General features: G+C 37.7%; 1 protein-coding gene across 5 annotated transcripts in view; it reads left to right on the top strand.

The window, feature by feature from the left end:
• setbp1 (SET binding protein 1) overlaps nucleotides 1–13,561 on the top strand; it is a 101,071-nt gene that overhangs the window by 74,530 nt on the left and 12,980 nt on the right. For all 5 annotated transcript variants that reach the window (XM_088629584.1, XM_088629580.1, XM_088629581.1 and 2 more), the window contains one exon: nucleotides 621–4,089. In XM_088629584.1, coding sequence (XP_088485710.1) covers nucleotides 621–4,089 — 3,469 coding nt within the window. The remainder of the gene's footprint in view (nucleotides 1–620; nucleotides 4,090–13,561) is intronic.

Below are 13,561 nucleotides of genomic sequence, written 5' to 3'. Positions count from 1 at the left end.
CTCATTTTTTCTTTATTTTTATTTGTTCTCTCCCGAAAGTTGATACTACTTGGAGCTATAATACATACTTTTGAAAATGTGTGTATAAATATCTGTGTTGAAAATAAGACTGAATTTTTTTTTCTTAATACACAGGGAACAACTCATATTTTAATTAACCAATATTTACCCAAATTAATTTACTGACTAGTGCTAAAATCAATGCATTTCCTGTGTGATCATATCATCACACTAAATTAAAATGGTTTCTGTTGATGTCCTACCATTCTGAACCATCATATTGCTCAATTCACAGTGAGGTTTTTAGGATTAAATACGTACGACAGAAACATATAAAGTCTACCTCTAGAGACAAAAATAATGTCTCAATGGCTCAAGATAGCATTTACATCAGAACACTATCTGCAAATAAAATTAACTGCACACTGACAAGATGTACTTACGTTCTCAGTTGTGCTGGGAGTGCATTTGTTAATGTTTTTTGTTGTTAGACTTCTCTGTTTTCCATAGATCACATTTCAAAATCCCAGTTGATATGTCATAGTTGAGAATAGTTTTTTTTATTTACTACATTTGCTGTGTAAACTTACAGAAGTGCTTATTTTCTTCTGTCTCCATAGATCTATGAGAAGTCTATCAAGCCTACTGAACAAAATGAAGGTGAACACCCTGTAGACTTTCTTGGAGAATCCATGAAACCAAAGCACCAGCCCAGAAGCACTCAGCACCAACTCGATTGGTCAAAAACACCAGTGGGGGGAACAATCTCCCAGGGCAGTCTGACCGAAACAGAATCTAAAAGAGAGCCAACTGTAGTTAACAAGAGTTCTTTTCCAGATTCTGCAAATGGTCTTGCCAAACCACAGCAAAAAAAGGTCACTGGGAGCCCATCTGTAACTCACTTCAGTACTGGATTGTCCGGCCAAGTGAGTGGCTCTCTAGGTCAACCAAGCTCCATAGCTAGTATGCCACAGATGCCCAACCAGTCAGAAAGTAGTCGGATGATCCTCAACTCTTTAAACAAAGATAGAGTGGTACAGGAGGCAGCTGAGCCAATATTTGGAAACATTAAGAGGAAGTATGGCAGGAAGGACTCAATGAGGAGTCTGGTAGCTCAGAACCCAGAAGCACAGTGGGGCAAAAAGGCTGAAAAAGATTTTGATGCTAAAATCCCAGAGACTATAAAAGAAAAAGAAGTGCATGAACCTGAAAAAACAGCAGAATCACCCTGTGGGAACAGTGAAAGCTCTGGAAAGGTTCTGGAGAAGGAGGGAGACATCATACCAGGAGCTGTTCCTCTGCAGATAGAAGACTCTAAAGGTTATCCTGGGAGAAAGAGACGATATCGACGATCATTCAAAGATCAGCTTCCTGTGGAGAATTTATTGGAAGAAATTCAGAGTTCTGATTTGGCTGAGAAGAATGATGTAGGCAACAGAGGTCTGCCTGAGCCAAAAGCTGCCATTATCAACAAGACTGAGTCAAGAACATCTAAACTGATGGAGAAAGAAGGACCACATGAGGCAGATGAAGACAATACAGTGTCTGTCACTGAATTCTCTGAAATATGTAGAAACAGACTTCGAAAGCCAGTGCCTGTGGTGAGACCTAAAATGGTTCTTGATTCAAACCAGGCTATAAACAAGGAGGACAATGATAAACTACCAAAACCAAAGGCCAAGGCAAGGTGGTCTTACATCAAGTCCAAAAATTGCAGCCTCCAGAAAGATGACAGCAGTCCAGCAGCAGTTGTTGCAGAGCCTCCTTCAGCCTATCCTATTACACCCTCCAGCCCACTATACACTAATACTGACAGCTTGACAGTTATCACACCTGTGAAAAAGAAGCGTGGGCGCCCAAAAAAGCAGCCTCTACTCACGGTTGAGACCATACATGAGGGAACTTCTACTAGTCCTGTAAGCCCTATTGCTCGGGAGTCACCTGGCTCTTTGAAGAAAAGGAGAAAAAAACGTAGTTTGATAAAGCTGGTGCAAATTGCTGCTGCAAATGCATCCCCAGCTAACCAGATGAAGCTTAATAAAAAAGTGGGCAATTTAGGGATCCTGGATAAGAAAACCATAAGGACAATTAACAAGATGAAAATGGTAAAGAGGAAGAATATATTGAATGAGATTTATAGCAATCTGGCTCTGCAATCAAAGGTTCCCAGGTCAAATGTTGTTTCAACTATGGCATCAACTATTGAGGCCCGTTTGGGTAAGCAGATCAATGTGAGTAAACGAGGGACTATTTATATTGGCAAAAAGAGGGGTAGAAAACCTAGAGCTGAGGTGCAGGTCCAGCAAGATGAGCACAAAACCAGTGATAAGCACCCGGTGCCTGTTCCTAGCCAGTTTGAGAACCCAGTAGTGCCTTGCAATCCACAGCCCACAGCTGGAATGCCTTCTCCCAGAGCTACACAGCCTTCTGTTGCCCACGCTGCTGGAACTGGTGGGCTTCTCTGCCCTGCCACAGCAGACACCAGCCTGCAGGAGCTGAAGACCATGCCAAATCTGCAGCCTATTAGTGCATTGCCCACTAAAGCCCCCAAAGGCTTACACAGCAGCAATTGGAAACTTTCTCCACCTAGACTCATGGCGAACTCCCCTTCTCATCTGTCAGAGGTAGCTTCCCTCAAAGAGGTAACATTGTCTCCTGTAAGTGAGTCTCACAGTGAAGAGACAATCCCCAGTGACAGTGGGATTGGCACAGACAACAATAGTACGTCTGACCAGGCTGAGAAAGGCCCCGCATCTCGCAGGAGGTACTCTTTTGACTTCTGCACCCTTGAGCCTTCTGAAGCTGCTGCACTGGAGGCCAGCAAAAAAGCCAAGAGAGGGCACTGTTCCAAGCATGTAACAGCAGTAGCAGTAGACTCTTACCTAGCCCATGAGAGCCTGAAAAAACAGAAGCATCGCCGTAAGCGCAAGGGTCTGCAGAGCCGAGATGATCTTCAGTTTCTGGCTGACCTTGAGGAGCTTATTGGCAAGTTCCAGGTCTTCCGCGTCTCCCATCGGAGCTATAGCTTCTACCACGAGAACTCGTATCCTAGCATCTTCCGGATAAACTTTGACCACTACTATCCTGTGCCGTATTTTCCTTATGACCCACTGCACTACCTTCGCAGGAACTCTGAGATGAAGTCTAAGAAGAGACGTGGCAGGCCGGCCAAAGCCAATGAGCCTATGACGAAGATGCCTTTTCTCCAAGGGTTCGGCTACCCGATCCCCAGTGGCAATTACTATGCACCCTATGCAATGCCTTATACGTCGATGCCTATTGCCACCAGTATGATGAACTTGGGTTACTATGGTCAATATCCAGCTCCTTTATATTTGTCCCATACTCTTGGGGCAGCAACGTCTCCTTTTATTAGGCCAGCAGTCCCGCCACCCCAGTTTCATTCTGGTGCTCATGTAAAGTTGACTGCTGCTGCCAAACACAAAACCAAACACAGCTCCCACCAGATGCCCTCTTCTGGCATGGATGAAGCCCAGTCGTCTTTAGTGGCTCCCAAAGTTGGTGCCAGCAGCTTGCCAAGTGGCCGCCTCCACAAACGCAAACACAAGCACAAGCACAAACACAAGGAGGATCAGCTCTCGAGCTCCCAGAGGGAAGACCTAGGCGGACTCTTCAGTGGAGCAAAGAACCCCAGCTATTTGAGCCTTCTGAGCGAGAGGCTTGGGATGCCTGACAAAGAGCCTTCTTTGCCTAAACATAAAGACAAGCAACGGAACCAGCAAAGCACAGACACTCTGCAAAGAAGTTCCAGGAACATCTTTGAGGTTGATACCCTCTCTACCTTGTCCCTCTCTGATTCACAGCAATGGAAACGCACCCGCGAACGAACTGAATCTGCAGGTGACTTCCACAATGCCTGCACCCGCCAGCATGCTGAAACCATTAGGACCAGTTCTGACCTGTTTGGGGAGCTGCAGTCTGCTAGGGATGGTGAATCTGGCATGAACAGTCGAAGACGGAGTCTGGAAAGCTTTGGGATATACAGGGAGCAAAACATTGTCCCATTTAAGAATGGCAGGAAGGAGAAGGTGCAGCAGATGTATAATTGCCCGAGTCCTTCATTGACAGGTAAAATTTATTTTTAATACTCAGACTATTTATTTTCTTTAGGTGCTTGTATTATAATACATTTCTCATGTAAGATTCATTATGATATTATGTACAATTATTATTATGGTTTTAGCTTTTATGCCATCAATTTACTCCACAACTCTTTTACTTGAATATGAACTAATGTGAATTAAATTGTACATTTTAGGCAGAATATGGATAAGGTGTTAGCTTGGCATCTTTTAAATTTGATGTGCGGTTTTAGTATTGATTTGCAAATAATTAAATATTAATTACTATATTGACTAATGTACTTTAAATTTACTGTACTATGCTGTCTTATTTTGAAATGTCACCTAACGTTCCCTCACTCAATTAAAAAAAATGGTAATAGAATATATAACAAAATATTAATTCACCACTGTCACTAAAACCTTGAAAAAGAAAGGTTAGTTGGTCTTTTCACTGTTGTCTTTTCCAAGGCAATTAGAATAAATGAGCTTAGCATGAAAGTGGTTTAGATTTACATTAATACATTTACTAGGCTTACACCCTTTTTTTTGCTTTAATATTTAGTCTGCATTTTAAGTATTCTACTGCAATCATCTGTTTCCTCACAGATGTTTTAAATAAATCATCCACACCTCACAGCACTTTGTTTCAGTGAAATTACACAAAATTAAATGTTAAATTTGCCCAGTAACAGTTCTGCACAATTCTGCACAAAAGGATTTCACATTTTTATGTTTTTTTTATCCTGCAGATAAAACAAACAACAAAAATTAAAGACTTCTGAGTCCAGTAAAATTGCATGTATTTAAAGCATCGTAGCAGGTAAAATTAAACAATTGTAAACCGAGGAAGACAACTATGATATCGACATTACTTTTTTTTCTCTCCTACCAGTGGTCTACTAGAGATATATTATTAACACATTTTGATTTATTTTCTACAGACGTGTAATAAAAAAAGCTCCTTGTGTTAAAAGAACTGGAAAGCAGCCAGCAGTTTAATGAATCCGGCCTACTCCACTGAAGGGAATTGGGAGCCCTGGGCTCAGTTAGATTACATTCCCACTCCCTTGAGGAGGGGGGGGGGGGGGTGAGTCACATTCTGCTTCCCCCACCCTCACCCCCAACCTCCTTGCTTGCTGCTGCATTTGGCAGATCCACCTCTTATCAAAATGGAAGAATTGTTTCTAAAGGAAAAGCCAGCAAAGTAGATATGTTACAGTTGCGCTCTTGACTTGTCATTGAGAAATATGTCAGAAATGTTCATTAATTTGATTTTTTTATAAAAATGCTTTCAAAATTAATTTAAGGAAAGAAACATTAAGTCTTAAATCTTCTTCAAAAAGTTCATTGTTTATTTATTGCATGATAATATATAAAATAAAGAAGGATCTTCAGCCATAAAATGTGCATATTCCTGACTTATCAGTTTATCAGGCTAAAATACTTTGTTTTAATTTGGCAACCAAGGAGTACAAAATAATGCAATTTTTATCCTTTAGAAGTTCATTATCGGTCTAGATCTAGATATTGAATTACTTGTTTAATTTACAGTCCAGCTCCTTATGTAGATGGTATTTGATTTTAATAGACTACTGTCATAACCATAATTTCAGAGGTATGTGTGTACTGTATGACAGTGTTTTCTTTTTAAAAAAATATGTATCCTATAAAAAAAGTACAATAGCAGAAGTGGAAATTTAATGTAAGTAAAATATTTAAGTGTGTATTATTTGATTATTCAAATAAATAGTCATGATGTGACTTTCAAAGATGGAAAATTTAAGACTCATGCAAATGATAAAGTCCAAACGATTGCTACATCTATGGGTAACTTTTGTCTGCAATTATGCCTAATGAAAAAATTAACTTGAATAAAACTGAATGACAGAAGCTATTTTAAAGGAAATTGGAGCAGTGGAGACATAAAGAAGTATTGTGTAAATTAATGTTGCCATGTCACAATGTTGAAAATAGTAACTATACTACAAGGCACTAAAAACACATCAAATGCTATTGGTTCCAATACTATGTTTTGCTGTAAAACAAAATTCTTCTGTAATGAGAAGTGAACACAGAACTCTGTTGTCTTTGCTAACTGAATATACTGTAGATAATACTTTGTTAAAAAAAGCTTGTGAACGATGTATTAAACCATAGCAACATTTGGACAAATGAAAATGGTAAAAATGTTGCGTCAGCTATTAACGTGACTCTGAAACATAGTGTCTTCTAGAATGAAATACATTTTCAAGAGTATAAACTAAATTGACCTAGTAGGAAGCTTTTGAGTTTGTAAGAGCCCACATGTTGCTTTTAATTAGCTGTTTTATATGCAAGGAATAGCAGAGTAAAGCCATTCTAACATTGTTCATCATTTATCGTTTGAACAATTAGAAGAGTGCTTTAATGAACTGTATTGAAGCCTTTTGTTGAGGTAAAATACCTGTTAACATAGTCAAGGAACCTGAAACACGGCTCAATTAATTTATCTTCTTGGTAGAGGGGGGAAAACTGTCTATTGAAAAAGAAAACTGTGAAATGATCCATTATTACAAACTTTCTTCAACACTATTTGCACATGTTGGACTCATTCTCATTTATTTATTTTTATAGAGGCATTTCTGGGATTCCTCTTTTGGAGCTATTACTGCTGTTCATCCGAAAAATCATTGTTTTAGTATTGTACTTAAAATTAAATTTCTTGGTTGTCAGGGAAAATTGATAGGACTTTCCAAGGATAATCAATATTTCTTCATTTACTTCCTTGCATCAAGAGTTCTATATATCATATGTTGGCCTAACAGTGAGCTCCAAAATTTGAATCTGCAGAAAACTGAACTACACCAAAAGGTGACCAAACTTTTTGATGTCTCCCTGTTCTCTTTACTAGATAAATGAAAAGTGGGATTTGCTTTAGGACTGAAACAGTTTTTTTACCGCTGTGCCTTCTACACATTTACAGGTATACTTGTGCAGTGAACTGTTTAAAATAGCAAATGAGTTTTGGTGTTTCAATTCAGGAAACACGTTTTTTAGTACAAATAAAATGAAACCTAGACGAAAGTCCCAGGCAAGAAAGACATTGCAGAAGCTTTTCTTGCAAAAAACTGGGAACTCTGGTTGACGCCTTTGCTGCAGCTCTGTGGTTGAGAGGGAGGTTAAATGTTTCTCTGAGGTCAGCTGTATTGCTCTTTCAAGAGTACTTTAAACCAGGACTGTGTTGTATAACGTATGTAACGGAAATAAGATATTGATTCAAGTACTGGTGGTACATTTGATTTTCAGTTCACACAGTACTTCTGAATTCTCTGCAGATAGCCGTCTGTTTCAGTTCCTGTGTGCACTCATGTCCCCTGAGGTTCTCCTTACTGTCATCTTGTTGTTTGCTCCCTGGAGTGAGCTGCTAAAGATAAGAGTACTGTGCAATCCACCTATTGATGTCTTCGGGGAAGGCTGTGTGAGGTGGAGTGTTAGCAAGAGTTTCAAATAAAATCTGTGGGCCTTTTTTTCCCCCCCACATGGACATGTGTATTTTTGTGTTTTGTAAGCTGCATTAGAAGATCTGGGAAATTTGAATCTTGAAATGCTTTTTTATTTCCACTTGGTTTCTTCACTAAGACTGATGTTTCATGGAAACAGTTTTATGTAAAACGTTAAGCTTTGTATATAATTTCATATACCTATTTGAGACTAAATAAACTAGACAAGTAGAAGGTAAATGGAGTTATTTGGAGAGAAAAATCCAGACTAGTCTAGGGAGAGCTGTTTATCTTTACTTACAGGAAATCATTCCAAAGATTTTCCTGAGCTTTTATAGCTTCTTTCTCATTCAAGCTGTCCATGACCTATTACTCATGACTCATGTTAAAAGACCTTTAAAAACATCTCTCCTGATTACATCCTACACAAGTCTATAGTTGTAGAACCGAGTGGAACGACTGTATTTGTATCCAATTTATTTTTAGCAAGGACAGTAGTGGCTAATGGCTAATCAGTCAGATTGGTACATCAGTTTCTGAGCAGGTTTGATTGCTCTTTTTGAAAACAGGTAAGGTTAAACTTTCATCTCATCCACACCTTGGTGCTGCAGTTAACATTTTTAACCCTATTGTTTCTTGGAAACTTTTGAACATATTTAAATATTAAAATATGAAGTATTCACAACTGTGGGACAATTTTATCTGAGGTTCGCAAGCCACACTTGTACTATTTTAATTATGACCAAAAAAGAGCATGTTATTGAGCTAGAACACCAAAGCGGAGGTGAAAGGTCACCTTTGTTTATCTGTTTTGCTCTCTCAAGGTCAGTAATTGACCAGTGATGTCTCCAAACAAATGATAAGCCATGTGTAATAGAAAATATTGACTCGACCTCAAAGAAGAACTCTGCAGAGTACCTGTCTTTGACCTTTCAATATCTTTCAGAAGTCAATAAAAACATAACTAGAATCTGTGCTTTGACACTAAATTTGTTCAGGGAATATTTTAACCTTGAACTCAGGGCTTTGGTTTCCATGACAACAGGAAGAAGGCCTCTGCATTCAAGAGGGGAGCTAGAGGGAGAGCAGAAGCAAGTCCATAAATCAGTGTCCCTAATGAAAACATGGTGTGCAGGCTGCAGGTAGAGATTTCAGGGGATAAATGGCTTGTGACGGTCCCTTTGAAAATTAATGTCTCTTGCACATGATTTGTTGGCACTGGGGAAGGCTGCATAAGGTTTTTTTGTGTTTAATGGAGGTCAGGGAGCAAGAAGAAGGCTTGGGTTTTGGGGGAAGAGGCAGGCTCACCAGTTCTTTGATTAAAAACAAATGAAAATTCTGTCACATTGCATAGGTCTCCTATGTATTTTTTATTGTTTCCTATTAATGCTTTTAGTTTTATGTATTCTGAGCACCATGAAGAAACTTGCCTACTACAGCCACAGCAATTGCAAAAAATGTTCAAGAACATGACAGTGTTTGTGGTCACCATTGGAAGGATACGGTATGTGACAGCTACTTTGCACCAGACTAAAGACACTTTCTTGAGGGACTCTGTTCAATTCATCTCATAGATCCTGGAAAAGTATGTGTGTGTTAACTGGTCTAGATCCTACTCGTCATCTCTGTCTGCAGGATGGCCAGCAGTTGAGATCCCAAGACGGTAGCACCATAGAGTCAAGCTACTATCTATCATTATCTGCTGTGTTCTATGACAACTAAATACACCTACCCAGATCATCACACTTAGACCTCCCCATCGACTTTGGTTAGGTTTTAGACTTGTGGTCTTCCACATCGTGGGCTGTAATGGAAGTACTACATTTGGCTGTGTTTTAATGTAATGTATTGTTGGGTAGAAATGCCTGGCTGTGAACACCCTATGAAATACCAATTGTACAAAGGCATTGTTGTCTTGATAATGGGGGCTTATTGGCTCTTTTCTTGATTTACACCAAGCTTGACAGGTTACACCAGGCTTGACAGGTTAAAGAACATCATCATGTAAAGTAGACCCATTTAACTCTCAGTAATGAGGTGATTTAGTGCTCATGCAACAAAAGCTTATTTTTTAAACCTAATGTCTCGAGACAAAAAGCAACCACAACATAACATCTACCGTAGAGGTACTCCCTAACTTTCATGAATCCAATTTTCCTTAATAAAAAGTTACATTCGACCTCAGTCTTGTTCTATACTGTAATTTGTTTTACATCTGCAGTACCTGGAATAAGTTTTACTATGTGTTTGCATTGTTATCCCTTTGGTCACGAGTGAAAATCAAGCCAACACTAGGAATTAAGCTATATGAAGTTCTGAGTAACATAATTTCTCCCAATCCTGTCTTCTTGATTTACAGTACTTTTTATTCAAACACTATAGTGGTCTTCCATCTTTTCTACCTTAGAAAGAGTGTGGAGTAGTTAAGTAGAAGCAGGGCAGCGGGATTGCAATCTCCCAGGGGTTTATTGCCCTTAATAATTAACAGGTGCATGCTAGTCCAACTGAGCGAAAACATAGCATTTACTAACAACCCATGTGTTAAAGGACATCCTTTTAGGTCTATCTCGTCCATTTGGGGACACTACAGCACTGTATAGTAATAATAATAATAATAATAATAATAATAACAATAATAATAATAATAATAACAATAATAGTGCACTTTTATAAGCTTAAAGTACTATAATATTTATAATGATCAATTCTAAAAGGGAATGTACCATATAAGAGTGCGACATACATAAGATTGACAACCAATACCACTAACAGAAATTTAATTTCACATAGTATGAAAACTTACCTTTTAATTGTCTAATATACAACATTTTGTAAGTTACATTTTTTCTTATATGAGATGGATGTAGTTTTATAAAGGGAAAAAACAGTGTTAGTGTTTCACAGTGCTCCTCACAGTTCAGCTATTGGACTTCAGACAGATTTGTTTATATTACGATGATGAAAATATACTGTAGCTTCCACTAGAGCCTCCCTTTTTTGACCAGGAGTTAAGTCAACCAATCACTCCTTAAAACTCACTCAACATTTGAAAGTAAACATTTTCATGAAGCATGAAGTTTTGGTGTTATGCTCAAAGAACTCAAGCTGCTAACATATTATTCCATAATATCAAACGAACTGCTGCATTTGACAATGTTGTTCAGATTTACTCCATAATATTTCAATAACACGTATGGTGAAACACTAAAAATCTGTGATTAATGTACTTCTAATAATACACTTCTTATTTCAACAATGAGCTTGAATGTGGCTGTCTTTGAAACAACTTAAAAACTGTGACTGTTTACTTAGCTCCCTGCAATTTAAGCGTTGCGTTTTAGCCAAAAGCAACATAAGCTCATACAAGTCACTCTTTATTTAACAGCTAAACACAGAAAATGAATTAGTGCTTTTGTTTTTAAAACGTGATGTTGTTTCTCACTAGGGACTTTCTGGAAGCAACAGTAAATGATATGCTTACACTGAGGTCATCATCTGCAGTGTTATTTCTGTATTTAGCCTTACAAAAACATCACTTCACAACAAGCAGGTTGTGGTAAATTGCAGTAAAATTGCCTCAGCAGGTGATTCAGCATCCATACTGAATCAATTCTTTGGGAATTTAAGGTACAGGTCAATGAAGGGGTGATTTCAACTGGGATTCAAACATGTACTATAGATAATGCCTCCTTGATAAGTGTGCTGAGTCCATAAAAATGGTTATTAAAAATGTCAAAATTTTGTCCTGTTGTACATTTGATTATTGGCACAATAAATCATTCTAATTTCAAATGGAAGAACTAACTGGAAGAAGCTAAATGCTTGCAAGTTGGGTTTTACTACTTTGATCTTGAAGCTGGATTGTATATTTGTATGTACAGTATGGTTTCGCACCCATATTAACTGCCCATGTTAACTGTCAGAAGGTTTTTGATAAAGTTCCCCCTCAAGGAGTATCTCTTAAATTGTAGGGAGTATGCATCAAGGTAAGGTATGTATTTGGATTGAAAACATATTATTGGATAGAAAACAAGAGAGGTAAATACTCCAATTTGGTTGGTGTGGTTAGAGGAGTACTACAGTGATGTGTATTAGGGCTGTATTTTTTATTAATCTATGTCAATTAGTAGATGTAGATTAACACTGCTGAAGAGGCAAAGGAGATTCATTAGTGAAGATTGATGTGGTGCACATTGTGTAAATAAAGTTTAGTGTGTTACGTGTGGGTAGCAAAAACATAAAGTTACTTATGAAACAGACAAGTCTTTATCCTAACACATCATGTGTATCTTGTATCATTAATGTGGTATAAGCAGTAAATATCTGGTATTATGCCTCAAAGTGTATTTAAAGGGATTATAATCCAGGGATGTTAAATTAAAATCATTCCAGGCATTGTTAATACTTCATTTTTTAATATTTTGACCACATTACAAAATAAGGTATTGTTGCTCTGAAATCAGTCTCGAGAACAGTGACCAGAGACATTCCCACACATAAATCTCCTGCACTGGCAGTCTAAAAGAAGTGAATCTCTCTAGACTTGAAAAGAAGACTACAATGGGACATGATCCAAAAATTCTAAATCCTCAAAGGCATTGACAAAGTAAAGTCAACCCAAGAGTTTCCTTCAGAATCAATAGTGAAACCTGAACCAGCCGACATGAGTTGAAAGTACAACTACGAACAGAATTCACTTAGTTCACAAAAAAGACCGAGTGAAAGTAGCAGAAAGAGAACCCTGATTCTTTAAAGCAACTAAATAAGCTAGATGGGGCAAATCTCTTATCCTTATTTTAAATCTTTTTTTGTATGCTTGTTGTAATTGTTTGGTCTGTAATAGAAAGTGGGCAAGCTTTTAGACAAGAAGACTACAGACACATAAGTGGATTGCAGTTACACAGAGAGCCACGTAACTGTGCAATCTGAGAAATGTAACAATTTATCTTTAAACTAGGACAACATGACATGAAACACCACAGATGGCTGCATTATAGAATTGTATATTAGTTTATTTTAACCATCTTAAGAGTGTTAAAGCTTACACTTCTATCTTCACCATCACCTGACCCCTTTTCTTGCTTTTAGTGAACCTTTATTACTTTTTCTTGAAATAAGGCAAGGACTGAAACAAATGAAAATCTTTGCTTACATACACTGGTGGAGTAGAATGGCACAAACATTTTCTTAACTGTGTTGTGGATATGTAGGCGCTTAAACCCCATTTCCTCTTTTTTTCCAGATAAAGCTGAGCCCTCATTGAGTGCTAATGAAAACAATGTGAAATAGTTTTCTTGCTCAGTGTGGCAGACAAGTCTTCATCAATCACTTTTATGTAATGAGTAGCAGATTCAAAATTCAGAAATTCAAAAAACATGAGAATCATTGAAAAATGTAACCTTGTAGACTTCTTAATGAAAAATAAAACCAGAACCAGAGGACACAAATGAAGACTTTGTGGAAGTGTATTTAAAATCTGTAACAGGAGGCTCAGCTTTATCCAAAGGCTTGTGGAAGTGTGGAACAAACTGCCCAGCCTTATTGTTGAAATTGATAGCCTGGCTTGAGGAAAGAGCTGGATAAGATCCTTGGATAAATCAGACACTGTCAATCAGGCTAGATGGTCCCAATGTAATTTTTGTAACTGCTTTTATAACAAACCTTAATAAATGCCAGATATTCAAGTCTTTTATTAGTTTATATTTTAGTAATCATGTAACTTAATAACAGTAAAAACACTGAAGTTTGAGGGCAGATGAAAACATTTGCCATTGATCTATAGTACCACTGGAATTTGAACACTTGCTACAAACCTTATATTAACCATATGATTGTTAGATCACTAACTACACTTTCTTATAAGATTATTATAGAACGACTCTCATATAATAATTAGAATCTAATTATAATATTATAGAATAAATCCATTACTGTCTACACACAGTATCATTAAAAATGTAAAGAACAACCTTTTCCTTCTTGCTTTGAAGTTTCTGA

Source organism: Lepisosteus platostomus, chromosome 4 (assembly GCF_059453375.1).
Source record: "Lepisosteus platostomus isolate fLepPlt1 chromosome 4, fLepPlt1.hap1, whole genome shotgun sequence".
NCBI lineage: Eukaryota > Metazoa > Chordata > Actinopteri > Semionotiformes > Lepisosteidae > Lepisosteus > Lepisosteus platostomus.
This window is presented reverse-complemented; position numbering and strand designations above follow the sequence as displayed.